General features: G+C 36.5%; 1 protein-coding gene across 8 annotated transcripts in view; it reads right to left on the bottom strand.

Moving 5' to 3' along the window:
• Positions 1–25,705, bottom strand: part of CNOT4 (CCR4-NOT transcription complex subunit 4) — a 145,322-nt gene that overhangs the window by 2,735 nt on the left and 116,882 nt on the right. For 2 of the 8 annotated variants that reach the window (XM_045864222.3, XM_045864223.3), the window contains exon 11: positions 1–24,758. The exons of the other annotated variants lie outside the window; for them this stretch is intronic. In XM_045864222.3, coding sequence (XP_045720178.1) covers positions 24,658–24,758 — 101 coding nt within the window. In that variant the 3' untranslated portion in view covers positions 1–24,657. The remainder of the gene's footprint in view (positions 24,759–25,705) is intronic. 8 annotated transcript variants of the gene reach the window in all.

Below are 25,705 nucleotides of genomic sequence, written 5' to 3'. Positions count from 1 at the left end.
TTTTATGAAGAATAAACATAAGCCAATAGAAAAGGAAAAATAATTAAGTTCTTCCTCATGATAAAACTGGTAATGCATTTCAGAGGAGAAAGGCAGGAATGAATAGGCTTTTGAATTTGAAGAGAGTATTTTTCCGTTAGTCATAAAGGCTGAGCAGGCAGAGGCTAAGCTACCTTTCAGATGGGATAATTTCCAGCACAGTCTACCTACTCTATTCCAACAGATCCACCGACCATTTTAAAACTCAAGTCCTAGAGTCCTACAGTCAATTCTCTGGTTCTATTTATGAATAATGTCATATATGACAAGACACTATCAATGTAAAAAGGCTTTTTATAAATTGTGACTGAACTAACTTGATCTACTACCATCCAGAATCCACATGCTCTAATTGGTTGGAGGGGAAAGAGTGAAGCACAGCTACCAGAGTAATTGTTTCATTGGAAACAGGAATGTAGGTCAAACTATCAACCGAGGTTTTTGAGAAGAGCATAGAGAATTGATTAGCAATCACCAATGATGATGATGATGATATTCTATCAGGCAGTCTATGCTATTTGGTGAATTCAGAATTTTCTTTTTATAATTTTGCTTTGCACCAATTACTATTCTATGCCAAATGGTATCATGTTTCAGCAAGTGAAGCATTTAACCCTACTGACCTTATTTATAAAAAGGAAAAAAAAAAAAACTACAACCAAACCCAACAAAAGTCATCCCTGAATTACTAAGATGAAGAAGAGGCCATCTACGCCATATAGACAAGTCAAGATAAGGGAAAATAAATTCCTCAAACCTTCTTTCCTTTCACAATCAATGCCGTTTCCTAAGACTCATCCTTCTGTCTGCATCCTACTTTACATCCGCACTGAATTGTACAATTTACAAGGCTCTCTCATAGTCAATTATTATTTCATTTGACCCTCATGTTGTGATGCAGGCAGAGCAGAGAGAACCATCTCCATTTAACAGATAAAGAAACACACTCCAGAATAATTTGCTCAAGGTCACATAACTGGTATAGTAAGGACTTGAACCCAGACCTTACCTGAGTTGGTTTCTTTTAATAACACCAAGCTCTCTCTCTTGATCTACATGGTACAGACTATTAACTGACTTTTTAATGGGTCAAATACTTAAGGGAAAAGCCAGGGGCCTATAAGACCCATGACTAAAAGGAGGCAAAAAATAAACACAGCAACATTATAGTGTATCTATTGGCCATGATTAGCAGGATAGACAAATATTTTGGCCGAAGGAACAAACTGGACTCTGCAGTCAATTCAGGGGCTGGGGGCGGATTTCTAATCAACAGTGCAATCATCTTCACTCTGGCTCCAACTGCATGCGGTACTAACAAGATCATTTTAGTTTTAAAATACCCTCTATTACAGGAAGATTTGGTGACTATGCCACATTCGAACCTTTAAAGTGGTCAAACTGGGGCGCCTGGGTGGCTCAGTCATTAAGTGTCTGCCTTCGGCTCAGGTCATGATCTCAGGGTCCTGGGATCGAGTCCCACATGGGGCTCCCTGCTCTGCGGGAAGCCTGCTTCTCCCTCTCCCTCTCCCTCTGCTTGTGTTCCCTCTCTCGCTGTGTCTCTCTCTGTCAAATAAATAAAATCTTAAAAAAAATAAAAATATATAAATAAATAAATAGTCAAATTGTCAGACTGTATAACTTAAAATGGTTTTCAATCAACCAGAAACTGAACTCTAAACAAGGAAAGCTTCCCAGGAAGGAAATAAAATCCCCCTGATATAAAAAGATGATGTATAACTACATGGGGAAATTCTGAGGAAGATAAAGCTCTTGAACTAAGTAGCTGAAGTCAGTAAGAAGCTTATGCAGATGATTTGAGCCCCTCTTTTCCACCAAATCGAGAAAAAGAAAATACTCCATAACTCAATAATACCAATTTTCTCCTTACTTTTGCTTTATGTTTAGTGAGTACTGGAACTAAGGAACCCCTAATTTTGCATTAACAGAATAATATTTGCATTTATATAAAGTTTATTTGAAAATTAGTATTGCAATAAAGTCAAAAGACATTTGTGCATGGGTAGGGGATATACAGGAACTTTGCACTTTCCACTCGGTTTTGCTGTAAACTTAAAACGCTCTAAAAAACAAAGCTTTTTTTTAAAAGATGTTTCTCTGATTTTAGACTAATGAAATCAAGCAAGAGTACGCCTGACTCTTGAACAACAGAGATTTAAGCTGCATGGGTCAACTTACGGGCACATTTTTTTTTTTTCGATAATACAGTACAGTCCTGTAAATGTATTTTCTCTTCCTTATGATTTCCTTAGTAATATTTTCTTTTCTCTAGCTTAATTTATTGTAACATACATAACATACAAAATATGTGTTAATTGACTATTTATGTTATTGGGTAAGGCATTCCGGCCAACAGTAGGCTATTAGTAGTTAAGGTTTTAGGGAGTCAAAAGTTATACGTGGATTTTTGCCTGCACAGGGGTTTGGTGCCTCTAACCCCAAGTTGTTTAAGGGTCAACTCTATGTTGACCAAAGGAACTCACATATGGCACATGATAACAGAAACAGTGAAAAACTCAGATCATCCCACGTGAACTATAAGATAGCTTGAGAAATAAATTAGCTAGTTTATAATTCTTACAATCTTGTCAAAAAAACAAAGTCATGTACCTAGACATCTTGGGACCCTGAGAGCATGCATGACTGATTTACAGTGAAGCTGCACATGGACTGACTGACATCTTTAGCTCTTGGAATGGGACCACTAATTCCAAGGAGCTTCGAACAAGAAGAGCAATTTTCTTCAGCTTTCTCCACTGTTGCTATGCCAAGTGTTGGCACAAAGAAAGGGCAAATGAAAGGGAATTAACTAACGCCTACCTTCATCAAAACAGCTCTCTTAGTCCAGCCATACTTGAACTCACCTCCTTTACCTCCCCATCCCCCATTGCCTCGGACTCAAATTTGTTCCGGTAATGAGGGCTTCTGGTAATCCATTCCTTGCAATACACAACAGCAGGGGTTATTAGCAGGGGTTATTAGGTACTACTGACATTTTGGACTACATAATTCTTTGTTGGGCGGGGGTCGGGGGGAGCTGTTCTATGCATTACAGGATGTTTAGTAGCATCTCTCGCCTCCACCCATCAGATGCCAGGAGCTCACACACCCCAGTTCTGACAACCAAAAATGTCTCCAGACATTGCCAAGTGATTCCTGGGGGAGCCAAAAATGGTCCCTGGTTGAGAACCACTGACACAAAGGAAGTCGGTTCCTTTGTATCTGGGGCTCTGAAAAATCCCACTTGAATACATATTTCCCTTTAAGATCGTACCAGAACTTTGATCACTGGACTCAACTTGATGCAACTTCATTTCCCTTTCTTGATACAGAACTTCACACTGGGGTGCCACTGAGAATGTACAAGTCAGTAGGTCTAATGGGGAAAATATTGGGCGGAAAATTGCAGATGGCCTTTATAGTCAGCTCTACACTGGTAATTAATACAACCTAAGGCATCTAAGTAAGTCTCTTCATATCCCAGGGCCCTATTTCATAAGTAGGAATAACATCTGCCTTACTCTCTTGTAGGGATAAAATGAGAGAAGAGAAAGCAATCTGAAGCCCATTTATTACTTGATAAATGCCTAATAACAATTTTTTATCAGTATTCAATACTGAATAGACAGTAAACTTTCCAAAAAGCCAAGGCAGAGGACTCCTCACTTGCCAGAAACTGGCTCCGTACAAACAGTCTCCTCCTTGGGAATGTAGGGATAACACCCAGCATCTTCACAGAGGGATTATATAGTTGATCTAAATGATAAGTCTTCTCACCACCAAAATATTGCAAAGACAAATAAGATATGGGAAAGCACCTTAAACTTTCCACAAGCAAAGCACAATGAAAATCAAGTTACTGAACGTATTTTCAATTAGAAATTAGATACTATTTGATTTTTAAAGCATTTAATTAGTTGTAGTATAATACAATCCAGGAAGAACTGTATATTTTTAAAGGACTGCTAATAATGTTTTAAATGTTTTATAATGTTAAAAAAAACTAATTTTAATTTATAATTTTCAGATATGTACAACAAAATACTATTCTGGGGTCTAAATAATTTGAGGGCAGGAAAGCAGGTCAAGTTGTTTGTAGTAGTTTTATTTTTCAGTATAGAACTCAAAGACATAAAATTTAAAATACCTTCAAGGTTCCAGATACCACATTCTCATATGCCATTGGGTAAGAAGTATCAGTATACTTTCAGTTTCCCTGGACCCCCATACACCACAGAGAAGAAATTATGTCTAAAATTCGGCCAGCTTGGCGATTACCTAACACCCAGTCCATAACATGTTGGTCACAGCACACGAAGCAGGTTGACAAATCTGGTTTTTAGCAACAACAGCAACAACAAAAATTATAAAATGTATGTGTAAAGATGACCAAGATCAAAGTTAAATAAGCAACTGTTTACTGAAGGCATACAGTATGCAAGGAGAACAAACAACTTCAACTTTGTCTCCCGTTCTCAAGGAGTTTAAAGTCGAGACGGTGAGACAATGTAAATACAGGAAAAATTCAACAATGACAGTCTGGACGAGCAACAGAAGAAATGCCACCGGGTTGTATGTGATTAATAAATGCTACAAAGTTTAGTAAAAAGAGAGGCCAGTGAGGCACGCATGTGGAAATGTCTGCGGGGGGGCGGGGGGGGTTGGGTAAGGACAGGAGCAATCATTCATTCACCGAGTGGCTTTATTTACTTCATAGATAGCTTGAGCCTCAGACATCCACAACACTAGACTTAGACCAACTACTAAGTAGGATGTATAGAGAAAGGCATGTTTTATAAGCAATGGCTCCACAGTTGACCCTGACGGAACATGGGTTTGAACTGCGCGGGTTCACTTACATGTGGATTCTTTTCAGTACAGCACTATGAAATGTATTTCAATATTTAAATATATTTTAATATTTATATTAAACATATTTTCTCTTTTCGGTGCCTCTAACTCCTCACTGTTCAAGGGTCAACTGTATTATAAGATAAAATTAGCTGTATTCGGACATCAAATCTTTGACAGAAAGTCCTGGGGCGCCTGGGTGGCTCAGTTGTTAAGCGTCTGCCTTCGGCTCAGGTCATGATTCCAGGGTCTTGGGATCAAGCCCCACATCGGGCTCCCTGCTCGGCGGGAGGCCTGCTTCTCCCTCTCCCTCTCCTCCTGCTGTGTTCCCTCTCTCACTGTGTCTCTCTCTGTCAAATAAATAAAATCTTTAAAAAAAAAAAAGTCCTAAAGCAGGAAAAAGATGAATAGTTTAGGCAAGAACACAGCATTATAGCAGCTTAAGCGGGTTTCTCTTTCTGTTCCTCAGGTTAACGGCAATGTGTTCATCATTAGGAAATGAAAAACTTTGCTACTGATAGCAAAATTGTGGGAAAACCTGCTCTTTGTAAGTTGTCACTGGTGACAAGCTAATGAGTTTTTCCAGTCTGCATAAAATCTTCACCTGAAGACTGAATTTCAGATTGGTTTCAGACTGCAAAACCATCTCAGGAGCCCCTGGGGAGGATGCGGAGGGGACAGGGCACTAAGACAGCATATCCTCCTCCCATTCTGCTTTCATCTATGTCACATATGAGGGTGCCAGGTAAGACTGCATTCGAAAACCAGTACCTGCTGCTCGGTGTGAAGACAGGAGATCTGTGTGCAATGACAACACGGTGAGAACAAACACACATAAGGGGAACCTGAAAACAAAAGGCCATCCCAAGTATTCGTTTCCTGTAATACAGTCTGTACCACCAGGTCAGGATTTTCTGTCTCCTCTTGGAAGCCTTGCCTCTACCTTCTTTTTGGCACCACCTCTGTAAGGTTTTTTCGTTAGAAACACAGAGGCCTTATTAATTAAACTGGCTAGATGCAGCTAAATTCACGGACCCACCCATTTCTCTCCTTTCATGTTTGCTAGGGACAACTGGTCCACATCCTCAGTCTTAGGCTACTCCATTCTTATCTGCCGTCCCTATGGCAGAGACATCTTCAATTTCAAGTTAAATTCCTATCAGTGCTCAAATCCTTCCCAACTGGGCAGCAGTCATCGAGAGTCCCAAATACACCTAGAAGAGTTTATTCTGCTCTCCAGTTTTTAAGCCTTATCTAATGGTTACTCCTCAAAGCCTCAACTGGCAACCTGATCGTTTTCCAAAAAGCTTTTATCTTCCTTTCCTTTACTGCTGTCCTTTATAGTCAAAGTCAAAGTCAAAGGCTCCCTCCAGTGGCTAGGTTACTTAGGGAAACAAATCTTTCTTGGTACAAGCTGTTGTACATTTGAAATTTAGTTCCCATTATGGTTACTCCTTGCCAGTTACTCTCAAATATTCATGCATTTTTAGAAGGACACACAGTCATCCTATCTCAGGCTCTACCCCTCTCTATGCCACCTCCCTACCCCACCTCACCCTGTTATATATATGATTTCCTATCAGTTTTGGATGAAGTGCATCTCCGTCAGGACAGGATTTTAAAAAACCCTAAACCTTCTCCAAACTTCAATAACATATCTCTGAGCAACTCAAATATAAATGAATTATGCTTGTCCTTATATGTTAAACCAAACTTTAAAGAGCATACAAAATTCCTCCTACCAGAACTTGAAAGCAAGCTTTATTGTATCGGCATGCTGTACTTTTTAGGTGAGGCTCAGAAATAATTTCAATTTATAAACTAAAATTTGCAGGGAAAATGACGATTTTGTGAATAAATTCCTTCAGGTTTATGAAAAAAAATGTTATTCTACTTAAACAAAAAGAAATGACACTAAATTTCTAGGATTATGATTATAAATCAGGACAGGCCAGTACTGCAGATTTACTGGGGCACAAAATGTTAAGGATTTAATAGATTTGAAAGTAGAGATTAAACTAAGTGAAAAATCCTAAGAATGCAAATGAAAAAAGTTCTGAGAACACAAGGAACTTGAAAAAGAGTAATAATAAAAAACAACCAAAATTTATTACTAATAGAAGCAGAAATGACATAAACAGGGAAAGAGAGGCCGTGAGGCTCAGCTAAATATGGCCTTGGCTTCCTGGACTCTGCCTTTATTTCGTGCTTTTTTCCCTCTCTAGAATGCTTTCCTGCTTTTTTCTAATTCATTTTTATTCACTCTTCCAAAAGTTTAAGTCTTTTCTCTTCCACTCAGATCATTCTAGAACAGTACTTGTGGCCTGAATCACACTCACTGGGCAGCAAACTGCTGTGACCCCACTATGGTTGCTGCTCACCCTTCTCAAACCTCTCAACTCTATTGCTCTATTTCAAGGCCTATAAGGGTGTATTTTGTATATCCTTCGGCATGTTGCTGTCTTAGAAACTTGATGTGCCTTAAGATATCTGCTGAATCAAAGATCCAACTTGAGAAGAGCTGAAAAATCACTTTCCCCTAAAAAGCCTGTTTAATTCATATTTGTATAATGCTATGAATCAAATCATTCTCTCCAAAGAGATGCAAATCTTTCTGAAAGCAGGAATCAGCTAGGTTTGGGGGGGCCAAAAGGCTTTTCTGCATGTCAACTGAGGGAAAAGAGCCACTATAATGATATGTTTTCAATAGTGTTTGAGATGCATGTACACTTTTAAAAATCCAATGCACCAAAATTAAATAAGGAATGCTTGGGAGATACTAAATGCTCTTCTGGTATGGACAAAGTCCTACGGGCATAAAGAAGAAAATGAGCTATTCTTCCATTCTGCATGCAGGTAAGTGGTGACTCGAGAAGCTGATATTGAAGAGGACATGGACATTCCATACAGAACAGAGAGCAGCAGATCTAAAATATAGTAGAAGTATTTCAAAATATAAGTAGATGTGTTTTGCACAATGTGTACCTTTTTCTTCTAGAATGTTCCTATAAGTCTGTTTTAGGGGAGAATCAGATCATCCAATGAGAACCAGGAAAACATCCAGCTGTTTGTTTTATGAAGGATCTAAGGAAGTAGAATCTATTTTTTTTTAATGGAAAAATACTTACGGAATGATGTCTATACATAAAGCTATATAGAGAGTGAGGAAAAAGTACACTTAAAAGTTAATGCAAAAGATAAATACATCTCAGAAGCATTACAGACTGGATTAGATGGAACCTGAACCAGAATATAGAAGCAACAGAGCTAAAGGATCAGAGGGGCAAAAATCAAATCTAAGAAATCTATAAAATCTGAAATTGGAAGCACAAAGGAAAGCATTCAAGTGAACACAAAACTGAGCACTATGAACAAAGCATTGTGAGGCAATCCAAAGACAATCAGGGGGGCTTATCATCCAGGGGAGCATATAGAAGTCACCAGAATATGGTTTCACCAAGACAAATGACAAAAGTACACAGACATGGGGGGCTGACAATCACCCTAACATCTCTGAGGTCTGAATTTGCTAGAAGAAGATAAACCTAATAAAACTGACTTCCTGACAGTCTCTCTTTCCCTGGAAACAAGGAGGGAAACGTATTCTGGACTTCTGACCAACAAAGAACTGGTTGGCTGTTGCGAACATAACAGAAGCCCTAAGAGTTTGTGACATCATTTTAGGATTTACAGAATCAAAAAATGGGAATAACTTAGACTGGTGCTCTTGGATAGCAGGCATCCTGGCTATTTCTGCAATTACCACAGTGCACTGCAAATACTTGTTTATGTGTAAGCTTTTGTCTACTAAACTATGAGCTCCTCTAGGAAAGGGGCATTGATTTAATGCTCTTTGTATATCATGAACAGTTCCCAAACCTGGACCTCAACAGGTATTTAATGTTTCCTAAACAAACAGCCCTGAACATCTGCTTCCAGATTTTTGGAGAAAGCAGGTTTCCACAAAACGTTAAAAAAAAAAAAAAGTATGGCTCAGGGTGGTCCCATGGTTATAAGGGACAATGATTCATAGGCTGCAAGAATAAATGATTCTAACAAAGAAAAGAAACTGGGGAGAAATCTAAAGAAACCAGTTGTTACAGAGGTAGAATCACACAGGATTAGAATTGAAAAAAATGCTTAGGAAAAATGGATGGAGATAAAAAACCTACCTGTCTGTAATAAGAATGTCATGATCCTTGAGGACTAAAATCAGAACACGTAATGATCTGAAGCTTGTGGACAATGTTGAAGGCAAGAAAAAGCTAAGTTTGGAATAGGAGAAAATTAGGAAAAGCCCCTGTGCAGCTTGGTGTCATAATGCTAAGCCCCAAGAGAAGGCAGGGCTATGCAGTTCCATCTTCATTTTGCGTCTTTCCATCTTCTTTATGAAAAGAGCACAATCCTCAAACCAGAATGGACAGATTAAGCAATGTGGAGAAGAGAACTGTAAGTCAGTAAAGACGCAAAGACAATAAAAGAACATCCACTCAATTTAAATGAGTTTTAAATCTTTAGGTGCAAAATGAATTAATTCTATTCCAGGGAATTAATCCTCACAGATGTGATCACAAAACCACTGTTAAGATAAGTGCTGGAAAAGGAGAAAATGGCGGACTCTAGAAGCTACATGCTTATAATTAGTTCTTGGGAAAATCTGTAACAGATTAGGAGCTGGATGATTTCCTTAGAAATGAGTGACAGGTTTAGCAAGTCCTGCTGCTCTATTGCTTGCATTTGAGGGCATATTTCATGGAAAATAATATGCAGCATTTTGGCTAGAACCTTAGCTTCCTTCCAATTGAAGTGCACAGGAAGTTAAACTTTAATTCTCTAGTGGAATAGGTAGGTAGTCATGGAGGCAGCTTCTACTGACAACTGTTTTCCACTGGAAATGTCCTCTTTCTTTCTACCATGGTCCCTTTTCCTTTCTTCTTCTGCTACCTGTACAAACTCAAGACTTTGAAACCAGCTACTTTCCCATCCCACTGACACACCAACTCCATAAAACAAATGGAATAGAGGGATCAATGAGAGCCAAAATGCATTTTTATAAAGAAGCAATCATATCAAAATAATTTATTCCTTGGATGGGCTTTCTAGGATATCCTAAGTATAATATATCTTGAGTTGAGCTGTTTCTGGTAAGTCTTCTAATGGTAATCTTTTGGGATAAGATGTAAAGTGTAGCATTGGATAACAGCAGTGTTTAGATGAGTTTTTACAAAACTTAAGGTACTGTGTGTCAGCCTGAAAGTTTCTGTGATACTATTCCATTTACAATTGCACCAAAACCAGTAAGATATCTAGGAATAAACCTACCCAAAGAGGTGAAAAATCTATACCCTGAAAACTATAAAACACCGATGAAAGAAACTGAAGATGACATAAAGAAATGGAAAGATATTCCATGCTCATGACTAGAAGAACAAATATTGTTAAAATGTCTACACTACCCAAAGCAATCTACATATTTAATGTGATTCCTATCAAAATACCAACAGCATTTTTCACAGAGCTAGAACAAACAATCCTAAAATTTGTCTGGAACCACAAAAAAACCCAAATAGCCAAAGCAATCTTGAAAAGCAAAGGTGGAGGCATCACAATTCCGACTTCAAGTTATATTACAAAGCTATAGTAATCAAAACAGCATGGTACTGGCACAAAAATGGACACATAAATCAATGAAACAGAATAGAAAACCCAGAAGTGAACCCACAATTATATGGTCAATTAATCTTTGACAAAGTTGGAATGAATTTCCAGTGGAAAAAGTGTGTTCAATAAATGGTGTTGGGAAAACTGGACAGCAACATACAAAAGAATGAACCTGGACTATATTCTTATACCAAACACAAAAATAAATTCAAAATGGATTAAAGACCTATGAAACCTGAACCCACAAAAATCCTAGAAGAGAGCACAGGCAGTAACTTCTTTGATACCGGCCATAGCAACTTCCTTCTAGATATGTCTCCTGAGGCAAGGGAAACAAAAGCAAAAATAAACTATTGGGACTACATCAAAATAAAAAGCTTCTGCACAGTGAAGGAAAGGATCAACAAAACAAAAAGGCAACCTACAGAATGGGAGAAGATATTTGCAAGTGACATATCTGATAAAGGGTTACTATCCAAAATACATAAGGAACTTATAAAAACTCAACAACCAAAAAACAAATAATCCAATTAAAAAATGGACAGAAGACATGAATAGACATTTTTCCAAAGAAGCCATACAGATGGCCAAGAGACACATGAAAAGATGCTCAACCTCACTCATCATCAGGGAAATGCAAATCAAAACCACAATCAGATACTACCTCACACCTGTCAGAATGGCTAAAATAAAAAACACAAGAAACAACAGGTGTTGGCGAGGAGGTGGAGAAAAAGGAACCTTCTTGCACTGTTGGGGGAATGCAAACTGGTACAACCACTGTGGAAAACAGTATCAAGATTCCTCAAAAAGTTAAAAATAGAACTACCCTATGATCTAGCAATAGCACTGCTGGGTATTTACCCAAAGTTACAAAAACACCAATTCAAAGGGATACATGCGCCCCTATGTTTATAGCAGCATTACCTACAATAGCCAAGATACAGAAGCAGACCAAGTGTACACTGATTGATGATTGGATAAAGAAAATGTGGTATAAATATACAACGGAATATTACCCAGTCATAAAAATGAATGAAATCCTGCCATTTGCAAAATGAAGCTAGAGTATTATGCTAAGTGAAATAAGTCAAAGACAAATACCATACGATTTCACTCATCTGTGGAATTTAAGAAACAAAACAAATGAGCAAAAGGGAAAAAGAGAGAGAGACAAACCAAGAAACAGACTCTTAACTATGGGGAACACACTGATGGTTACCAGAAGGGAGATGGACAGGGGAGATGGGTTGAATGGGTGATGGGGACTAAGGAGTGCACTTGTGATGAGCACAGGGTGATGTATGGAAGTGTTCAATCACTGTATTGTACACCTGAAATAAATATTACACTGTATGTTCAGTGGAATTTAAATAAAATTTAAAAAACAGTAAGTTTCTGTGATACTGCTTCCCTTATCTTTGACTCCATACTTTTTATCAAGCTCAGCAAAACCCACAAAGTTAATTTAAATATGCAAATGGAAGCCAATTCTAGAGATGACAGAATCAGTAATTAAAATTACAGCTATTCAATTAAAAATCATTGAATTCTTCACATAAATGTTAATGTTACCAATAGCATTTATCTATCTCTTTAAAATCATAGTTCTTTCATAAGACAAACTTGTAAGACGGTGATACACAAACGGTATACTCTAACCTCATCAAATCGAAGCACAAAATTTAAGAGGTATATACATTCAGATTTTTAAAAATGTATTAGGAAAGTACAGTATGAAAGAGATCTAACTAACCAGTCACATGTACGAAAAAAGGGTCTAGTGGTTTTACTCAATAGCTTATATCTAATATGACAAATGGGTAATGGAATTTCTAAAATGGTAACATTAAGACTATGTATGTAAATAGATGTGCAATGTTTACATTAGCAATTGTAGGACAATGGGCAAACTGCAAGTGAAACCACTCTGAGCCTCAGGTTCCTCACTTACGAAATGGGGGTAATACCTACGCCCACAGGACATTTTTAAAAAAGGACTCTGTAAACTGTAAAGGAATATACAAATATACAGAATAAGAACAGTTTTAATGAAAAAATAGATCTATTATCTGAACACATCAGGATCATTAAAGTGTGATTTTCTTATATTTTAAGAAAAGCATTCCTTGTCCAATCAAAATACATGTAGAGGAGAACTAGACTACAGGGAGAACTAGAATCCATGCTAAGTGTAAAATGGTTGGAAGGCCTAAGAATGCTTCATCTACCTCTAGAAGTTACCAGACAAGTGGTAACCCGCCTTCACATATTTGACAAGAAGTATAAATGGGAAATAGATTTTGGTTTCACCAAAAGAAAAAGTTCTTTAAGAATTATTAGTTGCCTTTAAAAGACTTTCTGAATTGTGTGTATATGCCTGTTTTAGGGGAAGATGTACACACATTCACACACACATGTATATTCACTTATGTATTTACGTATTTATTTATGGGTATCACAAATGAGAAACTGGAAGTAAGAAAAAAGTGTTATTAGGTGACATTCTAAAAACTGTGAGAGTGCTTTGTGGGGATGGTGTTGAAGAAATAAGTAAACGGCAAGAGTCGAGGTTTCCAGAGTTCAGAGATAAAGAAGACAGAAGAAAAGGTTTGATCATGGAGTGGAATCGACAATGAATGCCACAGTACAACCAAGACGTAAGTTGTAACTCATGTGCAAACGAATCTGAGTAAATGCTTCCAAAGTCTAGATGTAACACAAAGCACACCAGGTTCTGGAGGCCTCCAGAAGTAATCAGACACCAATATCACTCTCTCAACCATTAGCTTTCACTCAGCATTTTCTGAATGTCTACTCTGTATCTTCTTTCCTAAAAGTGATGCTGTTCTGCTTGTTGTTTTTTCTTTAGTGGTTCACTAGAGGCTGGCCATTGTGAACAAAGTCAGTGATAGCTTTTGATTGTTCAGTGCCGATAAAACGCTTTTATGGGGGTATACGTTCCTCTTCGGGCTTGTTTTCATAACCAAAGTATTTTGCTACCTGTGCAGCAAATCCCCATGTGGTTATGTGTCTACTGAAATTCCTAAGATTTCTGATGTTCATAATTTTCTAAATTAAAAGATTTCCAAATTTTCTAAGTTATTAAAAACACCAAACCCAGTTTTTTACTCCCTTTAATTACACAGCTTACTTTTATTTTGACAGTGAAGATCAGTCTCATCTTTTCCTGAAAGATGGCTCCTATCTTATCTTATGGATTTAAATCAAAGTCAGAAAAATTCCTAAAAAAAGACTAAAATTATCCATGTTCTGAAACACGATTTTAATTGACAAATTCTTCATAACCCAGCTCTGAGCTTCATTCTTAGAAAGTATCATTTCAGACATCAAAACAGTAATTTGCTTTATTTCTTAATTTCAGAAAAAAATTTCAGGAAATGAAATAGCTTTCTCATTATTTTATACTAAAAACTAAATCAAACAGATATGCATAGAGTCATGGTGATGTATATGGTAGTAAACATTTCCAACCCAACAGACCAAGCAAGCACACATCTTTAAGAGTTCTTTCTCATTGTACTAGTTACAAACCAAGAGATATTTGTTAACGTTTGGGATTCTTTTACAAATAAATGTTTGATTTTCAAACCAAGCATATATATTGTTAAATTTAGCTATTTTAGCTATATGAAATGTCTGATTAAAAAAAATAAAAGACTATTTTGCTGTTTCTTCCTCTATACTATTTATACACATACTAGGGGAAATAAAAAACTTTTGTGCTTCCATTTCTCAAGTGATGTCTCAATTTAAAAAGATTTAGTCCTAGTAAGAATGCATCCTTTGCAGATCTACAAAAGATAATACTCCTGTGGAGATTAGCATTTCAAAAAAACCCCTGATGAATTCAAAGGCTTAAATGCTCACCACTAGTCCACTAAGGGGCCTTAGTTTAAAAATCATTTAAAATATACATTTATTTAAGTGTTCATCCTTAGCTATGATTTATGATAGTTGGATCTGAAAAAGATTGCCAAAGATAGTCTTGACAGAACCAATTCTTAATCAATGTTGAGCCCTACTGTGAAGGAAGGCAGGAAGGAAAGAAGGAAAGAAGACCAAGTGAATACATTCTCAAGCTCAAATCAGAAACAACAATTCTTATTTCACCATATCCTGGAGCTTTATACTGAACTAGAACTACCATTTCAGTGAAAAAAAAAAATTTAATTCTATTAAAAATTACACATATTTGTAAAACACTGAATTTTAGTCATATTGTCTGGAAGTATTAAATGATTTTTAAAAGAGCTAAATAACTCAGAAGTTGGGGAAAGTGGGTAATACCAGTCTTACAATGTCAAAAATCTTTATCAATTCAACATTTAACAGTTGCAGTGATTGTTAATCTACTCCAAAACTCAGACTATGCTTACTGTTTAAATATGCTGTTTTAAGAGAGAAAAAGAAAAAAAAAAAAAAGATCACTTAAAACTAAATGCCAGTTTGGAAATAAGCTGAAAGATGGTAGACTGGTTCCTGGGGAGGTAACTGGGAGATGAATGATCATAGAGACTCGAATAAGCACTCAGCAGCCTGAGAGGGAGAGCCTTCTCCTTTGAAAAGGGAAAATTCGGGCCTGTCGGGGATGTTGTAGGGTAATCATACAGGGAGTGCACATTAAGATCTAGTAGAGAACTCCCTCTCTAATTGTGAAAAGTTATACGGGGAAAGAGGATTTTCTTCTTTATCCAAAGAAAGAAAAAAGCCAAATACAGAAGTGAACACAAGGTGTTAATATAAGACTCATGGTGGTCAAGAATTAAAACCTGAAAGTGTGTTATAAAACAAAGGTTGCAGGGATGTATGTATGTATTTGGAGATTATGAGATCTTTGCTTATTTTACTAATCGGCTTCATTCCAATCAAGTATCACTTAAAATACAGGCGAGGTCTTGGAAGTATACACGTAACAGCACTGACTGTGCCAAAACTCAAGATATGTTATATCTATCTGGGTCTGGGGAAGGCCACAGCTACTTTAATTAATGAACGGTTTAGAAGTAAAAAGAAACATCTGATAGCAAATCTTACCCTAAATTGGGACTTAGGGCGGATGCCTGTTAGCGCATATATATCAGTAATCCATATTTATAAGTTTTAATTAGAACTCATTTTTTAACATAAGTGAAACAATGGTATGTAGCCCAACATTCTGCTTAAAGCCAATGACATACTTCCTACTTTGGTTGATGAATTCATAACCCTGGGCCTCCTTTACCTTTAGTTGGATACTCAATTTATAGATGTAATACAGGAAAAAATAAACAGGCTATCGGTCTTCTTACAAATGCCAACATAGAAAATGACAACACTTAAAAAACAACCCAGTAATGTTCCAGATCACTATATTCTGCTCCGTAGACACATGATTTCAGTATGCAAGACTGATAACAGAGTGTAAATGTTAGCACAGTCCTTGGGATAAGATCTCACCATATAAGGAAACAGCACTAGGCTACAAAAGTTGATTGCAGTCAGCTTTCCTGCATTTCTTCTTGGAGATGGTGATGGTATTATCATCTTTAAGTCCTTGTGGAGCTTTCCCTCTGTTTCATTATGCTGAAAACAACAACCTCCTTGCTTGAAACATTATCAGCAGATATGCTATTGTTTTACATGGTGTAGCATATAGCAGTTCTTCAAGATGAGTCTGAGATGACAGCTTTAGTGTGAGTGTAGTACATCTTGGTGCCATTACTATAAGTTTTTTTTTTTCATTCTGTAATATTAGAGATGTCACCAGTCTAGTGATCATGCATGCTGCTCCTTAAATGCTCTTTGGTACTGCAGAAAAATCCTGGGTAAATTTAATTCCACCTCTGTTTTAATCTTTTAGTTCTGACATTGGTAATTAGTTTAAGTCTACATTACGAGTACCTGCTAGGTTACACCCCCCTCCACCCGTCACTAATGTTACTCCAAGATCACTGGGTCACATTTAAAACCAGTTTCCACAACTTACAGGATCTGTGATAACAGTCGTCAGTAGATGGACACTTTGAAAGCCTTCGATTCATTATTTGCACTGACATTCACAGTTGAAAGCCCTTGACTTGCAAGAACTACTATAATAATCAAACTGTAAGACACAACAAAGTTTACAGAAGAGATATATTCTGAATCTTGAAGTTTTCTTCTCCTTGAGTTACATGTATGAAGGCAAATTCAGATGGTGAGGGCTAAGAGAACTTTAAATTGTTGTTAGAATGTGATTATGGGCAAATCACAATCCTTCTGAGCCTTGTTTATTATTATCATTATTATTACTTGGTCTTTAAAGGGCAGATTGTTAAAGAGTATGTCCAGATTTCAAAGCTCTGAAATTTATTCTAATAGAAGTTTTCTTATTATCCTTTCCTTAGGTTTTCCCCAACATGGGACGGGTATGCTTACTAGTGAGACTGAAATCTGGTGAGAAAAAGCTATGAAAATATTTGTTCAGATAAAATATGGCCAGGGGTGAGAAAGGCATCAGTATTATAGCCTTGCTGTGTTTAAATAGGGTCTTTATTTCTTTAAAAAAATTTTAGAAACAGACTATAAATGCATCATTTATCCTGAACATATGAATTAAGCAGAACATAGCAGGAATAAATACATGAAACATCACAGAAAAATGGCCAGAGGCTTTTTCCTCTGCTACATTCACTAAGTGGAGAATTTAAATGGAAATTATTAAGTATAAACAACACACGTGCACACACACACATTCACCCTCACACCCATAGAGAGCGCTGCACTTATAGTATACCTCTCTGCTAAGCAAACCTTTTCTTACATGATGCTAATCAAATGTCACAAAGACAGAAATTATTATTATTGCTATTTCAAAACTATTCACATGGTTGTTTCAAACATTTTTACCTGCTCAGGAATACATGTATCCTAAAGCTTTTTTACCTATAGCTCCTTGCCTTCCTCTCTTTTATAAAGGGCGGTATATAAAAGTTGCTTCACCCACAATCTTAAGTGGTATTGTTGTGAAGAAGTATGGAATATCTGAAGGTTTAATACTTGCCTTTCAACCTACAGGGTAAAACACCGAGTCTAGGTGCACACAGCCCGAACAAAGGATAAGCCAAAATTCTCACAGCTGAAGTGGGTTATTTATTTTGCTCTTGTAACAGTGATATAATTAAAGAACAGTACTAGACCACTGGATTGTACACTTTAGTTATTTGTATGTTGTGTGAATTTCACTTCTATTTAACAAAAAAAGGTACTGGGTGCTTTAGAAGCTTTATACATTTTATGGGCCGGGGTGGGGGGAAGCTTTTGTAGTGTTGCTTTGTAATGGAGCACAATAGTGGGTCTGAGTACCAAACAGGAGCTGAACAACAAAACTGTTGTAAGCACGGTACCTTCCTGGGTCAGTTGGGAGCTTCCAGGAACCCTTAGAATAATCGCACATGTGAAGTGGACTAAGAAAAAAGTAAAGTCAATAGCTGCCGCAGGAAGCATGGTCTGAAGGAACCTGGAGAGAATGGATTGGTTCTTTCAGTACAACAATTTCCATCTGTTTCATGGAACTTCTAGGTACTTCAGTTCAATTCTCAAGCAACTTAGATTGCTTAGGCTTTCCTTCAGTTCTAGGTACCTAACAGGTATAAACTAGATTTTTGTGTAACTCAAACCCAGGGTAGACTCTCTGAAACGTTATAGAACAGAATAGATTCTCTTAATGAATCTTGAATTCTCAAGAGTGATTCTTTGGAAAAAGCTCCTGACTAAGGAAGCTGGTATTAAAGGCTGGTACGCCCAGCAATATATGGCAGCAAATCACAGGGCAGAAAGGAGATCGAAGGAGCAGTGGCTCCTCGATCCATCAGCATGGTTTCACAAACAGTATTCTTGAGCAATGACTTGTACTTTGAAGTATTATCGCTTTTAAATGTCATAGTTGATACATCAGCTGAGATATATGGATCAAGTCCAGTGAGTGTAAAAAATACGTTAATGTCAGTAAATTAAAAATGCTTCCAAACTAGGCATATTTGCTATTAACTGAATAAAGAAAAAAAATGTAGATCTCCACCCCTGTTTCACTTTATCTTCAGCAATTTTTCCTAGAGGTCACATCTAAGTATATAAAATGTAAGAATAGATTAGTTCAATAACTTGTAGGTTTATATGTATCTATTCACATGGCACATTCTCTTTAGGGACAAACTGTCAAAATATTTTTATAACCTACTGTAATAAAATTCTGAATTTCTCTCTCTCCTACTCTTCACCAATCTACTACTTTTAATTCCAATGTACTATATAAATAAAGCAGAATGACCCAGTACAACTAAGTAAGAAGAGTTGGTTCTTTTCAATTTGTATGTGTGCTTGGGAGAAACTAGCTCATATTTGTAATATGGGCTCTTCAACTACCAGACCTACTGCCTCTAAACCTTCCACATCATAAATAACATGTTCACCATCCCTCACACTCACTGGGCTTACCTACACCTGTCCAGTTTCATCCCTGGTTCTTCCCAAGCCTTCCCCTGCATTGTGCTTCCTGTGCTGAGGAAGGAATGTTTATCCCACGGGGGAAGTTTTCCTTTGGGTCATCAACTTAAAAAACCTGACCCAGGATTCCCCAAGCAGTATCATGCTTTCTACAATTCTCTTTCATGCAGTCTGCTTTCTTACTCTCAAGAAATGGCTGGAAGGTAAGTGAGTAAAGAAGTTTATTAAAGCTAACTGCCTTTCCAACCCCCAGCTCTGATGTTAGACCCTTATATACCATCCTTTCTCTGGTTCTCACTCATCATTCAGCACTGAACCGTCATCATGCTGACCACAGTCTCCTAATCTGTCATTCCCTTAACAACACTATACCTGTTCTTTGACTTCACCAAAACCTAAAGTCACTGACCTCCCTTCAACACACTCACACCATTGGTTCTTTCCTGCCTTAGTGGATTCTTCTTGACCACAAGATTAGGTATTTCAATGTTGTCTTCTTGAATATCTTTGTATCCCTTTCTTTTTCACCTTCTAACCAAACTCTCAATATTTGCTTTTTGTCTATCCTTGATGCTTTGTTCAGAACCAGAGAAACACATACCAAACCATACATATTTGGATTCTGAAAGTTTTTAATTTGATCTTTATCTTTACCCAGCAATTCTTGAATTTCTTTCTGATGTACTTCTAGGCTTATTCTCACAGGTTTATTTAATCACCTTTCTTTACTGAGTCCCAACTCCACTCTTCACCCCCATTCTCACACAATATGCATTCGATAATAACTGATATGAGTCCCTTCCTGTGTTCTCATTTTCTCTAATCTCTCCTCTTTCCTAGATTTTCTGGCTGTCCTTACAAAGAACAATGCCATCTTCTCTAAAGCTAAGTCCATAACCTCATCTCAGGAGCTTATCTCCTCCCAGCACTAGAGAAATCTGCTACCCTACTGGATTAATCTGCCTTCTCTTTAGCACTGTCCATGTCTTCTTTTCAAATAGCTCTATATGTTCTGCTTTTAAATATTTAAATATCCACCTTACCTTAAAGCAATGCATTCTAAGATCTACCACCCTTCTGGTAAGCATCTTGTCTTTCTCTTTCCCTTAAGGGCCAAATGTCTTAAGTAAGTAATCAATGGTTGCTGCATCCATATCCTTGACTTTTCCTCTGAATCCTAGGAATCTGGTTTCCATCTGTACCTTTATGAAAGTTACATTTTTAAAGTTCACCAGACACCTAGGCCTTTTCTTAGATCTCATGTTTTCTGGCTTCTAATTCATAATTTCTTCTCCGTTCCTACTATTACTGTTCTAATCCAGGCCATCTTATTTCTACCGCCCAGCAATATACATACTGAAAACTGTTTTCTAAGTAGTCCTAATTTCAAGCAAACACACCACCAAATTAATCTTTTTAAAATGCTACAATCAAGTTACATCTTCAGCAAAGAACCTAGAGTTCTCTATCACTGACCACATCCATTATCAAGACTAAACTATCCTTCCCTGTTTTTAAGGCTTTTGCACACTAATTCCACCTTTCTGTATGACCTGTATACTCCACCTTTCTGTATGACCTATATACCTCAAACGAGTCCATCTTCTTACTGTCCTTCTCTCCTAATCACTAGAGACCACTGCAATCTCTGTCTCTGGTTCTTTGTTCAGTCTGTTCCCTTTATTGTATTTCCCCCTTGTACCATTTAAATTTCAGCCATCCTTCCAAAAAGCCCCAGACTTTATGAAGCCTCTCCCTGACCCAGCTTACATTAGCTTTCTTAATTCCCATTTTCACTTTTTTATCAGCATAGTGTTTGATTAGTTCGCTAAACATTTCATGTGTAAATACCTGCATATATTACTGCCATTTACTCGGCACAAGGAGACAATACAGTAGGTACTCATTCAGATAAAAAAGGTTGAGAGGAGAAAGATATAGCACTAAGGGCAGAAAGACTAGCTTGACACTGGATAACTGACCTTTGGTCCATATTTTATAGAAGAAGACATATATATCATTGTTTTGGGTTATCACCTCTTTATAAGATAATCTTTTAAAAATGTTATTGTGTTTTTAATTGTATGATATCCATCTCTTAAAGCCAATTAAGCAAATTTGGGAAAACTTCAAGATCAAATAAACAAAAATCTAAAACCTTATAACTCAACAGGATAAAACATCCCCCAGTTCTTAATGTATGCACAAATAATACAATGGTTGTCATTTTGTAAGATTTCTATGCACCTGCAATTCATTCCTTTTTCTTGGCTTTCTGAAGCAATGCCTCTGTGGGAGTAGCTCCCTTACGGACCTGTGTCACAGCAGAAGCTCTGGCAATCCCGAAGGTGCTTGGAACACCGTACAAATAGGAGCAATGTCAGTAAAAAATGTGCACAGACAATGCAATCAAGTGTTTTCTTGGAAAGAACACATATACAGAAAGCTCTATTTAACACCCAGAACACTAAGAGAGACATGAGCATACACACGCGACTAAGATACTTAAGTCAGAATCGTGAATGTATGTTTTCCCTATTAAGATTTTTTTTCACTCCCTCCAAATTATCATATATTTCAAAATTTCGGGTATTAATATTTAATACCCTATGTTAGCGCCACTGTCAGAGCGATGAATAATAAAATGAGTCTAGACCACTATGGAGGTACTTGTTAAAATATATTAAGTGCTGACCCTACAGAAACAATTTGAAATAAAACTGTCATGAGACTGTTATCCTTGATGATAGGATCTATGCTTTATTCAACCCTCAAGACCTAACTAAAGGTCACTATACAGAATAGGCACTCAAATATTTGGCTAATATTTTGTTGTAATAAGGGGAGAGTATATAAAAGCACCACCTGGAAAAACAAAATGTGACAGTAGAATGAAAAGGAAAATACTATTAACCAGAAAATATTTTCTAATGGAATCTTTAAGAAAATAAAAAGAGGCACTTGACATTCATCAGGTCTCTATTTCCTACAGTGGCACTAAAGCCATTTCAGGGTAGCAGTTCTTAACTTCTCTTCCAGGGGTGGGAGGTGGAGTGGGGTGTCACCAAGCCCTTCATAAATTTAATAACTATTGGTTTTCTCCCCAGAAAAAAGCAGACAGCTATACATACCTACAAACTCGTAACTTCGCTAGTACATCCAAAGGGTTCTGAACTCTGGCATTTACAATTAGGATGTAAAAGCATAAAAAGCTTCCCTTGTGCATGACACATTAATCATGCAGGAATTTAACAAAAACTAATCTGAAGCTTTTTAGGATTTTTCATTCTTTACCATCATTAGGCTTCACCAACTTACTTGCTATGTGAAGCAGTACTTTCTTTTATGTGTTGTGTAATTTCTTCTGTGCTTTAATATAATTAATTACCACTATGATTTCAAGACTTCACTTTTTAAAAAAACCACTCTATATGAAATATTAGGTAAGCAAAACGGTGAGGCTTATTATTCTAGGCTCAAAATTACGAAGTTAAAGGATAATCTTTAGCTTTTCAATGTGAAAATAATTAAGTTGAAGCCTAAGTGCCCAAGACGCATTTTCCTGATGTATGGTGTGTGTCAAAAGTGTGAAGGATGGAGAAGCAGGCAGGGAGAGAGTTTTGGATTCTAGCAAGTCTAGACAAACTACCTGACAGTTTTTTTGGCCTTGGCTAGGAAGGAGAAAGGAGACAGAAAGCAACCACAGGAAAGAAGCCTTGTATAACAGGTGTATCTCTCTCTCAACACAGAGAAGTAAAGTAAATGGGAGGAACCATTTGTCTTGGTAAAAAGATCCAGGTGATGAAAGGCTTGCACTGATGGCTGGAGAAAGCTATGTACTAGTAAGCTTCATTACGGGAAGCCCAAAGCCTAGGAACCTTAGCACCACAGGAGACATTAAGTGGATGTCTTAGCCTCTTACAGCAAAAATGTAACCATAATTAACCTATGATAAAAGGTTTCTGTCTAATAAGTCTACAGTATTTTACTTGTATTTTCTAAATTTCTTGTAATGCTGCCCTACAGTCACTTTTGAATAGAAATTAGAGATTGTCACTTATGCAGAATCTTACAAAAATAATTTAAATGGCTAGTTAGCTGTTTCTACACACCTCAGTTAACCAAATCAAAGGGTATCTAAGAATAGATTTTAGTTTACCCACTATACCTGAGGACAAAGCCATTTCATTTGCTGTATTATAGCTAACAGATAATAACCAGACTTCATATAGAGAGGTAACCTCGAAAACTCCAACATGATACTAAGTAACACTAATAATGTGTTTTTAAATAATTATTATTTTTAAATCCTTAGGCTTTCTTTCTTGGTATTCACGTTACTCTTTTAATATTTTTAACAAATAAAGGCATATCTTTTATCACAATTGTTTCTTGAAAACGTAAAGAGAAGAGCTGACTTTCCCCGTTCTTCCCAGATGCTTAATTTAGGCAGAATATGGTCATGTTTTCTCAGTCAGCTTTTGTCCACTGCTCAGAATTGAATTCAGTTTTTTTTTCTTTCATTATCAGCTTTAAAACTGTTTCAAAAAATTGTGTATTATCCAAAAACATCACTTCATATTATGTCCTAATAAAGTACTTCACTATCCTCTGTGATCAAAATTATCTACGACATCTTACATGGCCTAATTTTAGAGGATCCCCAATCTCTTCTCCTCCACCTTAGTCTCATTCTGGCCAGGTACTTGTAATATAGCTTTATTATCACATTTCATTATTAAACAACGAAGTTTCCAAACAGATATCTCACAGAACTACTGTTTGTTCAATAAAAATGTTACACTACTATGGTTGCTTCTCACATACAATGTTTACCCCATATTCAAGTTTCTGATGAATCAACTGTAAGTTGAAATTCTGTTTCTGAGGCATTTCCTGGTATACTAGGCAGTGCATTAGAAAAGAGATATTGCATTTAGTCTATAATAATTAACCTTCTATATATAATTAACAACCATTCAAAAAGAAAAGTGCAAATGTGCAAATGAGAGACAACAAAAACAGTTTCTAAACATGTAATGCATTAATATAGGCTATAAATCCATACAACTAAAAATAATTGCTGACAACATCCTTCTGAGCATTAAACAACACCACCAATTTTGTTTTATATGTTTTCTTTCTTCTCAAGTATTCAAAGAAATGCAATAGACATTATCTTAGTTTTCAATTTTTTCATGAGTATATTAGGATATTACCATTTTTTTTTCACAAATCAGAAAACAAGGAACTACCATTATCTTTGCATAATTTCAATTATAGAGCCAAAATAAGAACAATTCTAGCTAATCTCATCTGGGATCTTAATTAATACTACAAGTTTATTTGTGTGAGTTAAAAATAGTATCACTCATGAGAAACAATGCCAAAATTATTATGCTAATAAATCGTGTTAAAGGCCTAATGAAGAAATACTTTAGCAACTATGAGGTAACACACTAGTTGTAGGCATGAGGAACGTTTATATTGGCTCTTTTGGGTGTATACATTAAATGCGAAATCAGAAAGGAATCATGCAAAAATCCGGTTGCCCATGCAAGCACCCCAGAGTCTAATCCTCTCCTCTCAGTTCTGTTGTCAGGCCACAGTAGTGTGGAGACTTGTAGGCTGCTGTCCTTGTTGTAATGAATGGGAAGAGGCTGACAGTGGCATGGTCGAAACCTTCACCTCTTCTTCCCCTGTGGAAAAGTCAGTCATGGTCTAGTTATGGGTGACTAGATTTGTTAACAGTCCCTTTAAAAATGATTTCAATATTTGGAATACTGATACATATATAAAATACATGCTTAATGGCTGGAATCTGGGTGTGAAACAAGACATGAATTTTAAAATATAAACTTATCAAGTACCTAGAAAGTAGTTACACTATAAACACACCCTTCAATTTAATACTATGTCAGATATAAGAACAAATATAATAGATTTAGGATTATAAATAGACAAAAAGGAAAAAAAAAAAAAAGACCAGGAAAGCCATTCTTTTCCAAGCCAATTGGACCCCTTTTAAATTCAGATACTCCTCCTAACAGTATTTTGTGAAAAAAATTAAAAAGTTCACAGATGTGAAAACATGTTTTTAAAAGGAAAAATGACAAATCCATGTTTTAGAGGTAGAAATTATGTTTATAAAAAATAAACAAAAAGATATAAATATTAATTCAGCAAATTATCATATAGCATCTGAAAATTCACTGTGTACTTCTGAAGGAATTAGAAAAGAACAAAATGCTAACAATACAACGATCCAATTGACTGAAAGCGAGATGACTACTTCTAGGTCAGAGAACTATACACAAAATGAGATCAGTTCTCCTAATTATAATTGATAATTACTGGACTGCAAGTGACTTGTTTCACACATGACTCAAAATCCAATCAAGTCACTGTTAAAATAGCTAATTCAGTAATAAAATTTAAAGAAAAATGTCCTCTCACAAGTAAAATTTGAATAAACAAAAACATGAAAAAAATCCAATCCTAAACAGTTTCAAGTATTTCTCTAAGTATATCTTAAAACAACAATGCTTACAGACTGAGACTTACTATTTTTTGTTTTCCAAACAATTTTTAGCATTATGGAATAAAAACATCTTAGCAGAGAGTTCTTTGAAAAACAAATCTGCAA

Source organism: Mirounga angustirostris, unplaced genomic scaffold, assembly GCF_029215605.1.
Source record: "Mirounga angustirostris isolate CCGP_5_RB_7025 unplaced genomic scaffold, mMirAng1.0.hap1 SCAF_12, whole genome shotgun sequence".
Classification (NCBI taxonomy): domain Eukaryota; kingdom Metazoa; phylum Chordata; class Mammalia; order Carnivora; family Phocidae; genus Mirounga; species Mirounga angustirostris.
Note: the sequence above shows the minus strand (reverse complement) of the source record. Positions and strands in the feature narration are given on the sequence as shown.